Source organism: Somniosus microcephalus, chromosome 23 (genome assembly GCF_052327205.1).
Source record: "Somniosus microcephalus isolate GS21.2 chromosome 23, FLI_Smic_1.0, whole genome shotgun sequence".
NCBI classification, from domain to species: domain Eukaryota; kingdom Metazoa; phylum Chordata; class Chondrichthyes; order Squaliformes; family Somniosidae; genus Somniosus; species Somniosus microcephalus.
This window is the reverse complement of record NC_141009.1, coordinates 47695989-47710972: the sequence shown is the minus strand read 5'-3', so window position 1 is coordinate 47710972 and position 14984 is coordinate 47695989. Positions and strand designations below refer to the sequence as shown.

General features: G+C 48.5%; 1 protein-coding gene across 1 annotated transcript in view; it reads left to right on the top strand.

Moving 5' to 3' along the window:
* Positions 1–14984, top strand: part of brinp1 (bone morphogenetic protein/retinoic acid inducible neural-specific 1) — a 465818-nt gene that overhangs the window by 397997 nt on the left and 52837 nt on the right. The window contains exon 5 of the mRNA XM_085965843.1: positions 2457–2562. Within this exon, the coding sequence (XP_085821969.1) occupies positions 2457–2562 (106 nt within the window). The remainder of the gene's footprint in view (positions 1–2456; positions 2563–14984) is intronic.

Genomic DNA, 14984 nt, shown 5'->3' with positions numbered 1-14984 from the left:
ACTAGAACAAGTTTGCTACATAGTGAGAGAAGAGGTACTGCAATTTCTCTACAATTTTGGATGAATACAAAATGATACTAAACGTGTCTGTGTGCTTTGAGCTGTGAAGAGAAAATCTCTGTCATTGATCTTTCCTATTTAGATCAGAAGTGGAACTCGTGCTTAAAGAGACTCCATCCATTTTCCTGCTTTTCTGTTCAAAATTATTGAAGCCTACGTTGAATGTGAGAGAAAATTAAAAGAGCATTATCTCAGTCGTGCATGAATTCTTTAATTAGTTTTCCCTGACCTATTCCGAATTTCCAGTTTTCCACATTTTTATGATGGTAATCTATATCCTCGCAGACCTGCTGAAAATGACTGGATCAGGTGCCAGCTAGATTAGCCAAACTGACATTGAAACGAGCCAACAGAGCATTGGACAAGAAAAAATGCTTAATTATAGCCTGCAGCTTGATTGGCGGGGCATACCTTAAGATGTGTTTATGCTTCATCCACGTTCAGCCGAGCAGGAGCAGCGTGATTGGGCCTGAAGTCTCAGTGTAATGAAACGGGCCTTTCATTGTGGCTGAGGCTGTAGGCACAGATTTGGGTGACTTGGATGACCACAGCTTGGCAAGTCGAGCCCCATCAGGACGCGGGGAGGGAATTTGAATTGCTCGCTCTTCTTCAAAGATTAATGCAACCTCTACAATAGAAAACAGCCATTTTGAGCGTCTGAGATTTGATTTATTATGTGAGTAAGTTCAATTAGATTTGATCTTTGGTGCTTAAAGACTAGAGGGAGCCTTATACAAAGTACATGGGGGGGAAATTGGGTTGCTTTACGCCTTCCATTAGCACCCCCGGGGCAAGCTAACGGGGCTCAAAGCCCCTAGCGCCCAGGCATGGCGCCACTAACGCCTCCCACGAAATTCAATGGGTGGCGTCATCGTTGTGCGCAGCGCCCCGCTCATGCGCTGGCCGCAAACTTCGGCTGCGCCCCCTGAACTATCGCCGGACGATATGCCCGACAGGATCAGGGTGGCGTTTTTGCAGCAGTGGCAGCGATATTAAAGGGGCAGGTGTCGGGCGGCCATTTTTTTCCTGGCCGCCTGCCAGCACCTGCCGCCTTCCCCTCTTATATTCGGGGTGCCGGCCGCGATCGCTCAGCCCGGCACTCCTTTAATCAGGGGAGGGAGGCCTGCAGTACCACAGCACTACGTGCCGATGCGTGTGGCGCTGTTGCACATAGCGATGCGATATTCACTGGTAGTGCCCCAAGAGGGAGGGGAAGCACTTCCAGTAGTGCCCCGCCTCCTGCTTGGGGCGCTACTTCTGAATTTACGACGCAGGGGTGCTAACTTTTTCGGGGCGCTAAAAGAAGCGCCGGGGTGAAGTTAGCACCCCAAAGGGAGCGTCAATGAATTTCCCCGCCTCATATGTTTTATTATAGTTACAGTATAAAAGAAGCTACAATACAAGAAGTACAAAGTTAAAATACAAAGATAATATTTATAGCATAGTAAAATAAGAGAGATATAATCTGTCAACCTCTACAAGGTTTCTTGGTGTTTGATCTCGAATGGCCTTGTGGTAACACTTGAGCGTGTCCAGTTCCGATCCGAGAATGTTCTAATATTCTATGCTTTACATCAGTCTTATATACATTAAATCACTCAATATATTATGGGAGCTTGAGCCTGCTTTTGTGCCTGAATGTCAATAGATTTCAATGTTTCCCTGAGCCAAGCGGCCTCCGAACCATTCTCACACATTCCAAGGTAAGCAGACACAGTCAACCAACAATTCCCACGTTATGATCCAATAACATAAGATAACCACAGTAGACAAAATGTCTTCTGACATAGGTGTACAAGGACAGTCACACAAGCTGCTGACAATAACAACTTTCAATCTAAAAGGCCTATTCTACGGAAAAGCCTACGAAATGTATACTTCTCACAGTTCCCAAGCTACTCATCATCAAATCTGCCACGTTTATGGTCCCCACGTGGGAGTTAGGGTTGACAGCCCTCCAGGATTGCCCCGGAGTCTCCAGGAATTGAAGATTAATCTCCAGGACACTGGTACAAGCAACCCTGGAAAAATCACTGGAGCATTAAAAAATTATGTATTTCTTTCGTTTTCATTGAAGAAACTGTCTATTAGTTATAAAGATATTGGAGAGGGGGGCAAAAGGCTGTTTGACTGACGGTCAAGAATCACTCAATTGGGTAATGACTACGCTTTTCGCTTTTCAATTGCCAAGGCGGTTCTCTGAGAGGATGGACATGTCAGGCGATCAACGGCGGGAGCGTGTGAGTGGCACAGTTGGAGGCAGGAGGCCAGTGGAAACCTCCGGGAATACAGTCAACCAGAGTTGGGAGTCGTTCTTTGGCGCACACAGGGATAGGTTCAACTTGATTATTTGAGATTGTGCTGATTTTGTAGTGTAAAATGTTTCTTTGTTGCAGGTGACAGAGACTCGGACTGGACCTTTGGGGTGCAGCAGCTATGAGAACCTTGACTCGGTGAGTTCAGTTCTACTGCAGAGTCCTGAGAGCAGACTGCATTTGCAAGGTACGTGCTAGGGAAGGAGTTGGGGTGGCGGGGGTACGATATCGATCATGCTTCAGTGTTTATACGATGCATTTATCTGACACATCTGGCTCCCATAATATGCGCCCAGTGTTCAATGAAGCAGCCATATAATGAAATGTTGCAAGGTACACATCAGCCTGGAATTCCCTGAAATGGCCAAACCAGCAAGTTACGTCAAGATTTACACTGGTTTCTATGCCGATTTATGCCAAAATTTCCTCCCAATCTCATTGGTATGTTTAAAAAAAAACAGCTCAAACAAGCGGAGATGAGCATAAAAAGTCGAGCCCCGAGGAGAGCGTGGAACTCAAACCATATTCCTTTAAGTCCCTCTTTATGTATGAAAGTTAAAGTTTGAAGATATCAAATATCACTGATGTACATTCGGCACAGAAAGTTTATGAAAATGCAATCCTGGAAGCTTTAGAATTTTAATGTGACTTGTTCTGATGCCAAAAGAAAATGCTTTCAAAGGTGCTGTAGATAGAGTGTAGGTCCCAGTGAGGAGTTATTATAAAAAGAGCTTTAAAAATTCACCAGGAAAGCAGGAAACTTACATTCTCTGGTCTTTTGTAGGGGGAGGAGTGGGGGGCTGTGGGGGCAGGGGTGCGGACAGAGCTATGTTAATGAGCAGTAGGAGGTTTTTGGTAAAGGTTTCACCAATCAGCACAAAAGATCGCGGTAACTCGGACGTAGCATAAAAACCGACATAAGTCACGCAAATTTCCTCGATCTTTTGCTCTGAAAGTTGGCTTTACGCCATAATTACGCCGTTGCTTTGGCATAAGTTTCGAGGAAATTCCTGGCTGCCATCACGTACGCCAGGCTGGCTTCATTTCATCAGGTCACTAGGATAGATGTATATGAGGAAGGCTATTTGATCCACCCTATCTCATCCAGAAAGACATCAAATCCTTCCAATGATGATATAAAGGGCAGAAATGATTCCAAGGTTTATGTTTCCATTACTCTACCTGTCAGCCCATTGCACGTCATGAAATAAATGACCATACATTAGTTTGAACTGTGTCCTATTGCCATGTTTTAATTGGAATTGATAGCCTGGATTTATCTTTTCCATGCTATTTACTATCTTTTACCTTGAGTCCCATCCCAATAGACAGAACTCATAGCCATCTTAAATGTGGGTTTTAACCCCTTTGTAGGACTTTCATTTTAACAATGTAAATTTTTTAACATTTTTTGTTTGAATGATGATCTCAGTTGGGGATTGAGCTGGACCGAGTACTGAGTCTAGCATAAGAGGGAGCTGCAGTAAGATGAGTGGAAGATAATCATTAAGTTATACTGCAGCCTTCACCAAAAAGTGGAGCAGTCTGCCCCATGAGTCCATGCGGGACCTGGCGTATAATGCTTGAGAGCTGCAATTGCAGTGGTGTTTGGGACACTGCCCATTTTGTGTGAGAGAACAGTTGGCCATCCCATCACCGCTGTTCATTTACTACACATCTCACTGGTGGGTAGGTCTCAGTGCTTGTGTGCACTTGTGCAAGGTTGCGCCTTTCCCCAAGTCGACGGCATGTAATCGGGTAGTCTAGTTGCAGCTGGCCACATTGCACCATCGTGAAACATCCTTTGTTATTGTACTGCTTGATACTGCAGGGGTGGGTGGGGGGGGAGGAGCGGGTCACAGAAAGAGCCCAGAAAGTGAGCTTAATGCAGAAGGCGGAAATCAGCCGTGAAGCCTGCAAGGAAGAAAGAGCTTCTTCATTCACTCCTCAAAACACAAACCTCCTGCTGAGATTCGCCTCCAACTAGTACTTTTTCTGTGATTTAAGGGGAACAAATCATGTCTGCTGCAAACCAAATGCCTGCACGGTTCTGCTGAGAGGAGGAGCTTGCTGTGATTGACATGGAGGCCAGGCAAATGGGTTGAACTATTACATCATCACTGACCTCCATGACTTAAAAAAGAATGGAAATCAAGGACCTTGTAACTCCTATAATTAGGGTTGCCAACCAATGTTCCCTCTTATTTTTTTGGGTGGGTGGCCCCTTTAAGGGGCTGCGCGGCCCATTCACAGTTTCGCACAGTGCAAAACTTTACATTGAAAAAGCCGGTCCCTGGCTGCATGGGTCCGGCAGAGACGTGCGCGGCTGCTTGACCGCACGCCCTATAGGGAACATTGTTGCCAACCTCCAGGATTGTCTCGGAGTATCCAGGAATTAAAGATTCATCTCCTGGTCACTGCTGCGAGTAACTCAGGAGAAACATCATAGGGGCATTCAAAATAAATGGTGCTTTAAAAAAAAAAATTATTTGAATACTTGTTTATTAGTCACTAGCTGGAGTGCCCGGCGGTGCCGAGGGTTTTTTGAGGGCATGTTGTTGTTGGAAGAGAGAGAGAGAGAGACTGGGGGGAGAAGAGAGAGATGGGGGGGGAAGAGAGAGAGAGAGATTGGGGGGAGAAGAGAGAGACTGGGGGAGAAGAGAGAGACGGGGGGGAAGAGAGAGAGAGAGAGAGACTGCTGGATATAGTTTGGGATTAGCCTAGAGAGAGAGGGGGGGAAGGAGCGCCTCAGGCCTGGCCCGATCGACCCCTGCGAAGGAAGGAAGGAAGGAAGAAGGCGAGCTCTCCCTCCCTGTACCACCCCCTCACTCATTCCCTCCCTCCCCTCTCCCTCCCTGCCCCTCTCCTCACTCTCCCTCCCTCCCCCTCGCCTCTCCCTCCCTCCCCCTCTCCTCCCCCTCCCTCCCCCTCTCTTCTCCCTCCCTCCCCCTTTCCTCTCCCTCCCCTCTCATCTCCCTCCCTTCCCCTCTCCTCTCCCTCCCTCCCCCTCTCCTCTCCCTCCCTCCCCCTCTCCTCTTCCTCCCTCCCCCTCTCCTCTCCCTCCCTCCCCCTCTCCTCTCCCCTCCCTCCCTCCCTCTCTCCTCTCCCTCCCTCTCTCCTCTCCCTCCCTCCCCCTCTCCCTCCCTCCCCCCTCTCCTCTCCCTCCCTCCCCCCTCTCCTCTCCCTTCCTCCCCCCTCTCCTCTCCCTCCCCCTCTACTCTCCCTCCCTCCCCCCTCTCCTCTCCCTCCCTCCCCCCTCCCCTCTCCTCTCCCTCCCTCCCCCCTCTCCTCTCCCTCCCTCCACCCCCTCTCCTCTCCCTCCCTCCCCCCCTCTCCTCTCCCTCCCTCCACCTCTGCGGATCAGTGCCTCAGGGCCGGCCGATGCGCGGCCTAGCACGTGAGGCCCGGCCGGACTCACCTTAGCTCAGGTCGCGCTCCGGGCCGACGTTGACGCGCACGCTGACTCCCGCCCCACCAGCCTTTATTAAGGTGGCGGCGATGGCTACGCTCGGCTCAGTCCCGCGCCGCCAGCCTTTACCAAGATAGCGGCGATCGCGGGGCGGGACGGGTGGTGCCTAGCTCGGGCGTGGCTGGCTAGGAGAGGCCGAGGCTTCGAGGCCTGCAGGTGGGGTAAGCCTCCAAGGTTGCGGCGCCCGGCGGAGGTAGCGAGTCAAGAGGGAAAAGAGGGTGAAAGGTAGGAAAATTAATCAGCTTAGAAAAAATATTTACAAATTAATTTACTTTTTTTAAAAACAATTTCCGCTCCACACACACAGAAAGTGGGAAAAATAAACACACAGAAAGTGGGAAAAATAAATTGTTAGGAATCAAGATGGCGGCCACTCACCTCAGCTCAGAAGGATTAGGCCCGCCCACACATGCAGTGAAACGCCCCCCATGATGCACCGATTGGTCAACCATCAGGTTAATCCCCTGTACGATTGGTCAACCATCACGTCACTCAACGCTAATGAGCGGAATGTTCCTGTTTTTTGAAATTTTTTTGTATACTGTCTGAACACTTTTTGTCTGACCAAAAAGTAAATATGCCTATTAGACTCCCCTAGTGATAAGTTCTCTTTTGATATAACATATGTGTAAGTACACTCTATAACTTTTGATTGTATAGCTGGACAGACAGAAAGACAGACAGAAAGACAAACAGACAGAAAGACAGACAGACCGTTTTTATATATATAGACTAGCTGGAGTGCCCGGCGGTGCCGAGGGTTTTTTGAGGGCATGTTGTTGTTGGAAGAGAGAGAGAGAGAGACTGGGGGGAGAAGAGAGAGACTAGGGGGGAGAGAGCGACTGGGAGGAAGAGAGAGAAAGAGAGAGACTGGGGGGAAGAGAGAGAAAGAGAGAGAGAATGGGGGGAAGAGAGAGAGAGAGAGAGGATGGGGGGAAGAGAGAGAGAGAGACGGGGGAAGAGAGAGAGAGAGATGGGGGAGTGACAGAGAGAGAGACTGGGGGGAAAAGAGAGAGACGGGGGAGAAGAGAGAGACGGGGGAAGAGAGAGACGGGGTAAGAGAGAGACGGGGGAGAAGAGAGAGAGAGAGACGGGGGGAAGAGAGAGATGGAGACTGCTGGATTTAGTTCGGGATTAGCCTGGAGAGAGAGGGGGGGAAGGAGCACCTCAGGCCTGGCCCGATGGACCCCTGCGAAGGAAGGAAGGAAGGAAGGAAGAAGGCGAGCTCTCCCTCCCTCTCCCACCCCCTCACTCCTTACCTCCCTCACCCTCTCTCTCTCCCTCCCCCTGTCTCTCCCTGCTTTACTCTCTCTCCCTCCCTCCCCTCTCCTCTCCCTCCCTGCCCCTCTCCTCACCCCTCTCCCTCCCTCCCCTCTCCCTCCCTCCCTCCCTCCTCCCCTCTCCCTCCCTCCCTCCTCCCCTCTCCCTCCCTCCCTCCCCCTATCTCTCCCTCCTTTCCGGTACCAGAACGGAGTTAGTCTGACATCGGGAGGCCGGGTGCCTATCGCTCCGAAGCAAGCCCGGGGTTCCTTATCGTTAACGCGGCGGGCCTTTGGACCCGGTTGGCCGGGCGGCAGACGAATGCCTTTCGCTGCAGTTGAGGGGGGGAGAGAGAGACGCCGCCGCTCACCTGCTCGCTTCCCTCTTCCCCCGGGCTTTCGGGCTGCGCGGGGAAGAAAGAGTGAGACGCCGCCGCTCACCTGCTCGCTTCCCTCTTCCCCCGGGCTTTTGGACTGCGCGGGAAAGAGAGAGAGAGAGACTGGGGGGGGAGAGTGAGATGCCGCCGGTTGCCGGGGTAACCCTCCCCCCCCCGCCCTCCTGAGGGGCTACAGGCTGTGAGAGAGGCCTGGGCCCGGTTGCCAGGGAAACCCTTCGCCAGCTCAACTCGCTCCCAAAATCCCCTCCACACACACACAAAGTGGGAAAAATAAACCAAGAGTTAGGATTAAGATGGCCGCTGCCGGGGAAACACTTCCCCACCTCAACTTGCTCCAAAAATCCCCTCCACACATGCACAAAGTGGGAAAAATAAATCAAGAGTTAGGAATCAAGATGGCCACCACTCACCTCAGCTCAGAAGGATTAGGCCCGCCCACACATGCAATGAAATGCCTCCTGTGACGCACTGATTGGTCAACCATCAGATTAATCCCCTGTACGATTGGTCAACCATCACGTCACTCAACGCTAATAAGCGGAATGTTGCCATTTTTTGAAACTTTTTTGTATACTGTCTGAACAATTTTTATCTGACCAAAAAGTAAATATGCCTAATAGACTCCCCTAATGATAAGCTTTCTTTTGATATAACATGTGTGTAGGTACGCTCTATAACTTTTGGTTGTATAGCCGGACAGACAGACAGACAGACAAACAGACAGAAAGACAAACAGACAGAAAGACAGACAGACCAACCGTTTTATATATATAGATACTAGCTGGAGTGCCCGGTGGTGCCGAGGGTTTTTTGAGGGCATGTTGTTGTTGGAAGAGAGAGAGAGAGAGACTGGAAGGAGAAGAGAGAGACTGGGGGGGAGAAGAGAGAGACGGGGGGATAGAGAGAGAGAGAGACTGGTGGATTTAGTTCGGGATTAGCCTGGAGAGAAAGGGGTGGAAGGAGCGCTTCAGGCCTGGCCCGATCGACCCCTGCGAAGGAAGGAAGGAAGGAAGAAGGCGAGCTCTCCCTCCCTGTCCCACCCCCTCACTCTTTCCCTCCCTCACCCACCCCCTCACTCTTTCCCTCCCTCACCCTCTCTCTCTCCCTCCCCCTGTCTCTCCCTGCTTTACTCTCTCTCCCTCCCTCCCCTCTCCTCTCCCTCCCTGCCCCTCTCCTCACCCTCCCTCCCCCTCTCCTCTCCCTCCCCCTCTCCGCTCTCTCCGTCCCCCTCTCCTCTCCCTCCCTCTCCTCTCCCTCCCTCCCCCTCTCCTCTCCCTCCCCCTCTCCTCTCTCTCTCCTCTCCCTCCCTCTCTCCTCTCCCTCCCTCCCCACTCTCCTCTCCCTCCCACCCCCTCTCCCTCCCTCCCTCCCCCCTCTCCCTCCCTCCCCCCCTCTCCTTCCCTGCCTCCTCTCCCTCCCTCCCCCCTCTCCTCTCCCTCCCTCCCCCCTCCCCTCTCCTCTCCCTCCCTCCCCCCTCTCCTCTCCCTCCCTCCCCCCCTCCTCTCCCTCGCTCCCCCCCTCTCCTCTCCCTCCCTCCACCTCCGCAGATCAGCGCCTTAGGGCCGGCCGGTGTGCGGCCTAGCGCGAGAGGCCCGGCCGGACTCACCTTAGCTCTCTCCCTCCCTCTCTTCTCTCCCTCCCTCCCCCCCTCTCCTCTCCCTCCCTCCCCCCCCTCCTCTCCCCTCTCCTCTCCCTCCCTCCCCCTCCGCAGATCAGCGCCTCAGGGCCGGCCGGTGCGCGGCCTAGCGCGTGAGGCCGGCCGGACTCACCTTAGCTCAGGTCGCGCTCCGGGCCGACGTTGACGCGCGCGCTGACTTCCGCCCCGCCAGCCTTTACTAAGATGACAGAGATGGCTACGCTCAGCCCAGTCCTGCGCCGCCAACCTTTACCAAGATGGCGGCGATCGCGGGGCGGGACGGGCGGTGCCTAGCTCGGGCGTGGCTGGCTAGGAGAGGCCGAGGCTTCGCGGCCTGCAGGTGGGGTAAGCCTCCAAGGTTGCGGCGCCCGGCGGAGGTAGCGAGTCAAGAGGAAAAAAAGAGGGTGAAAGGTAGGAAAATGAATCAGCTTAGAAAAAATATTTACAAATTAATTTACTTTTTTTAAAAACAATTTCCCCTCCACACACACAGAAAGTGGGAAAAATAAACACACAGAAAGTGGGAAAAATAAATCGTTAGGAATCAAGATGGCGGCCACTCACCTCAGCTCAGAAGGATAAGGCCCGCCCACACACGCAAGGAAACACCCCCCATGACGCACCGAATGGTCAACCATCAGGTTAATCCCCTGTACGATTGGTCAACCATCACATCACTCAACGCTAATGAGCAGAATGTTGCCATTTTTGAAACTTTTTTGTATACTGTCTGAACAATTTTTGTCTGACCAAGAAGTAAATATGCCTATTAGACTCCCCTAATGATAAGCTTTCTTTTGATATAACATGTGTGTAGGTACGCTCTATAACATTTGATTGTATAGCCGGACAGACAGATAGACAGACAGACAAACAGACAGAAAGACAAACAGACAGACAGAAAGATAGAAAGACAGACGGACCAACCGTTTTATATATATAGATAAAAAATATTGGAGATGGCATAAAAGGTCGTTTGACTGGGCGGGGCGGTTGGAGGTGGGATGTCATGTGATGAAACTTCCAGGAACTCGTTCAACCAGAATTGGCAACCCTACCTGCAATGCCTGTGTGAAAAGTACTACAGTACTTCTGTCATAATTCTTACTGTGAGTGTTTTTCAAATGTTTTGTTTTATGGAGTAAAATGCTACAGAACAACAAAGGTCTCTGCAAAACTTTTCACAATGCAGCATGTTGCAGTTACACAGAATTGCTCAGTCTGCCCACTCAGTTTGCAATGGATGTATAAACTGCCCAACAGAGGCTGTGAACTCTCCGATCCAAAATCAATCTAATTGCATTACTGGAACAAAATCAGGGTGACTTAATCTGCCTTGATACGGTCTTATCTCTGCCCTAAAATTACTGTCAGTATCAGAGTCTACACTTAGCGTGTACTGTCATAGAATCTCGCAGCACAGGAGGAGGCTGTTTAGCCTACTAGGCCCCTGGCAGCTCTCTAAAAGACCTATCACTTAGTCCCGTTCCCCTGCCCATTGCACATACCCATAAACATTTTCTGTTCAAATATTTATCCACTTTATTAAAAGCTGTTATGGGTTATGCTTCCACCAGTGTTTCTGGTAGGGCATTCCATGTTTCTACATAGGATTACATAGGATATACGGCACAGAAACAGGCCATTCGGCCCAACCAGCCCATGCCGGTGTTTATGCTCCACTCGAGCCTCCTCACATCTTTCCTCATCTAAATCTGTCAGCATAACCCTCTATTCCCTTTTCCCTCATATGCTTGTCTAGCCTCCCCTTAAATGCATCTATACTATTCGCTTCAACCACTCCCTGTGGTAGCGAGTTCCACATTCTCACCACTCTCTGGGTAAGAAGTTTCTTCTGAATTCCCTGTTGGATTTCTTGGTGACTATCTTATATTGATGGCCTCTAGTTTTGCTCTTCCCCACAAGTGGAAACATTCTCTCTCTGTATCCACTCTATCAAAACCTTTCATAATTTTAAAGACCTCTATTAGGTCACCCCTCAGCCTTCTTTTTTCAAGAGAAAAGAGACCCAGCCTGTTCATCCTTTCCTGATATGTATATCCTCGCATTTCTCATATCATCCTTGTAAACCTTCTCTGCACCCTCTTCTATGCCTCTATATCCTTTTTATAATATGGTGACCAGAACTGTATGCAGTACTCCAAGTGTGGTCTAACCAAGGTTCGATACAGGTTTAACATAACTTCCCTACTTTTCAGTTTTATCCCTCTCGAAATAAACCCTAGTGCTTGGTTTGCTTTTTTTATGGCCTTGCTAACCTGTGTGGCAACTTTTAGTGATTTGTGTATTTGTACTCTGAGATCCCCTTGTTCCTCTACCCCACCCAGACTCGCACCCTCCTTGTGAGAAGTGGGCTGTTCTGACAACCCTCTGTGTTTAAAAATTATCCTAACCTTTCCCTGAATTCTTTTGTTGCTGATCCTAAATTTCTGCCCCATCGTTACTGACTCATTGGCCAGTGGAAATAGTTGTTCCCTATTTGACTTATCCAAATCCCTCAAAACTTTAAACACCACTAACAGATCTCCACTCAACCTTCTTTGTTCTTGTGAAAAGAGCTCCAGTTTTTCTGATTTTTAAAGGTTTGCATCAGCAAAAACTGATTGGACAATGATATTTTTATGATAAAGCACGAATATCTACTTGAAGATGACGGCATATTTGTGGGGAGTACATTTCACTGGAAGTTCAAGCCCCAGGATCCAGAGCCAGCATACTGAAAACACATGGGCTATGAACATAATCCAGCCAGTAAGATGTTTTCTTGTGGGTTGGGCAGCTTTAGATGGGTTCCCAGGCCAGTTTTAAATTGTGATCCCTGTTGTTTTAAGTGGCACACTTCCCTATTGGTGACGCTCCAGGGTGAAAGGAGATCCAGACTGATGGAGGGGCATCTGTTGGAGTTACAAAATTGATGCTTTTAAAAGTCTATGCTGGGAACAAAAAGTCTTGACGTTCCTACCCCTTGAGCCAAGTCTATTGTGTTCTCCAAGTAAAGCTTCTTGGTGCTGGGGGTGGCAAACATGATGTTGCATCTTACCCTTGAGATTCCTGACGCTTGATGAATTAGAAATGCCATCCCTTCTAAGTCATTTAATTCATGGTGTAAAAGAACAAAAATTAACGTGTGGAAGTTTAATTCAAAGAATACCGTGAATTAACCTATTTTTTGATGCATTGGGATTGTCCATTACCATACACCCACTCGCTAAAGCTGCGATAAATTGTCATGTATTATACTGTCAGGAAGAGAAACACAAGAACGAATGTCACCAAGTGATGTATTTAGTAGTGAGTACAGTTTTTCCATTAAAAAAAAAATTACAGTCATGTTATGGTTTCACAGATTTTATTACCATATTTTTTGTTAATGGTCTAACAGCAGTTCTTCTAAGCCAGCCACGGTAAGCTGTACTTAGTTTGCTTTTCCAGCTCGTTTAACGGTACATAGCCAAAGACTAACAATTACCCCACTTGTATTAATCAGATAATTGGAATTAATGTGGACTAACTGCATGTTACACTTCCCTATTCTCTTCAAAACGACAGACTTAACCTCTGCACACTCACACCCACACCCCCCCACAAACACCCACACAGCCTTATTATAAATACAGTGACAATGCCTGTGATTGGTTCAACACCTTAAATAAGCACAGCTTCTGACGTGAAATGATGGATGACGTGCAGCCGTGAAAAATTTTCATGCTTGAAGATTTAACTAACTAATGACAATATTAGCTCAAAATCAGAAGTCCCCTTTGACTGAAAGGAGAGAGCCAATCACTAATCGGCTGGCATCATTTCACTGAGCCAGGTTTTCTCAGTGACTCACGAACAAATGCTGTGAGATGCAGAGCTTAGACTGGTGAACTTCGGGGACCCCAGCTTTACTTTCTTCGCAATTTTAGAAAGGTAATTGAGAGGCAACAGACTGCATCATCGTTTAGAATCCTGTTCAGTATATAATTACCCTCCTTAAGGAATTTTAAATTATAAAATAGCCAAAAGAATGCAGCCGGGTTTGTTTCCTAATTAGAATCATGCATGGGAATGCAGGAAGGCTAAAATTTCACACTCCATCATCCAATGCTGATCCAAAAATAGATGATAGTTATTATTCTTTGAACTCTTTCAAATTCACTTCTATCCTGGTAATTGTGCTGTGACTGCAGAATTGATGAAAGGTTATTTAAAAGGCCACCGTCTAATTTGTTAATGTTGGAGCAATGGCAAAACAAGACTTAATAACACAGTGCCTGCATTCAATTAGCTAAGAGGCTCTCAACTTGTGATGGATATTTCAATTAAAATGACGAAGCGAGGTTTAGTTGCTTTCTGCATTGACTGTACTGAAATGACCAGAATAAGTCACGCTGCGTTAGCACTGACTGAGGAAGGGGCAGGTAGGCTCCCCGACAGACCAGGTGCTCTCAAACCACGCAACATTGAATCTGTAGTTGCTGCACACTTGTCACAAAGTGATATTTTTCCTTCTCGGGCGCGTGGGCAGGGGCCAGGGAGTCATATCTATTTCCATTTACTTCTGCGTGGGCTCTGATCAGTTCTCCAAGTGTTTTGGTCTTTAATGTGGAGAAATATATGGAAACGGGCGTCAACATTAAAAATAGCAAATGCGGTCTCCAACTGCACGTTAGGTTGTTGTGTAAAATGCATCAGTGCAAATACCAGGGAAGAACAATAGCTGTCCAATCTGGAAGTGTCATCACAGTGTACGGCAGTGGTTGCCAAGGCAACATGCATGGTTATAGTGTGTGAACACATCTGCAGAAAAATGATGGAGTGTGTCGATACCATATAAATTAATTCTACATACTGAAAGATAAAGGCAATGAAAAGGACAGTTTGTGTGAAATTCAGATTCCCCGTCAAGGCAGGCCCTCATGAATGCATTGTAAGTAATTGCTCACTGTAAAGATTTTTAGACTTTGTAATATAAGTTTCATTTTTTATATGTGTATAGCAGTAAGTTAGATTCAATTTAAAAGTGTAACAGTCACAAGACTGCTGTGATCTGTGTTGTGGAAATCTTGCTGAATGAGGGAGTTCCAGGATGGTTTGAACATCCAGTTCGAACAGACTTGCAGGAAGTATCTCCAGCTTCATTCATTCCAGATCATAATTACTGAGCTTGAGGAACAGCAGGAGATACTTGGTCACATATGGGAGGTGGCGCTCCCTCTGCCCTGTCCCATCAAACACTCCCGGGGCAGGTACAGCACGGGTTAGATACAGAATAAAGCTCCCTCTACAGTGTCCCGTCAAACACTCCTAGGGCAGGTACAGCACAAGTTAGAGACAGCAGCAATAACTTTTAATTACATAGCGTCTTTAACGTAGTAAAATGTCCCAAGGCGCTTCACAGGAGTATTATAAGAGAAAAAATTTGACACCGAGCCACATAAAGAGAAATTAGGGCAGGCGACCAAAAGCTTGGTTAAAGAGGTAGGTTTTAAGGAGCGTCTTAAAGGAGGAAAGGGAGGTAGCGAGGCGGAGAGGTTTAGGCAGGGAATTCCAGAGCTTAGGGCCTAGACAGCTGAAGGCATGGCCACCAATGGTTGAGCAATTAAAATCGTGGATGTTCAAGAGGCCAGAATTAGAGGAATGCAGATATCTTGGAGGATTGTGGGGCTGGAGGAGATTACAGAGATAGGGAGGGGTGAGGAGGCATTTGAAAACAAGGATGAGAATTTTAAAATCGAGGCGTTTCTCAGCCGGGAGTCAATGTAGGTCAGCGAGCACAGTGGAGATGGATGAACGGGAGTTGGTGTGAGTTAGGACACGGGCAGCAGAGTTTTGGATGAC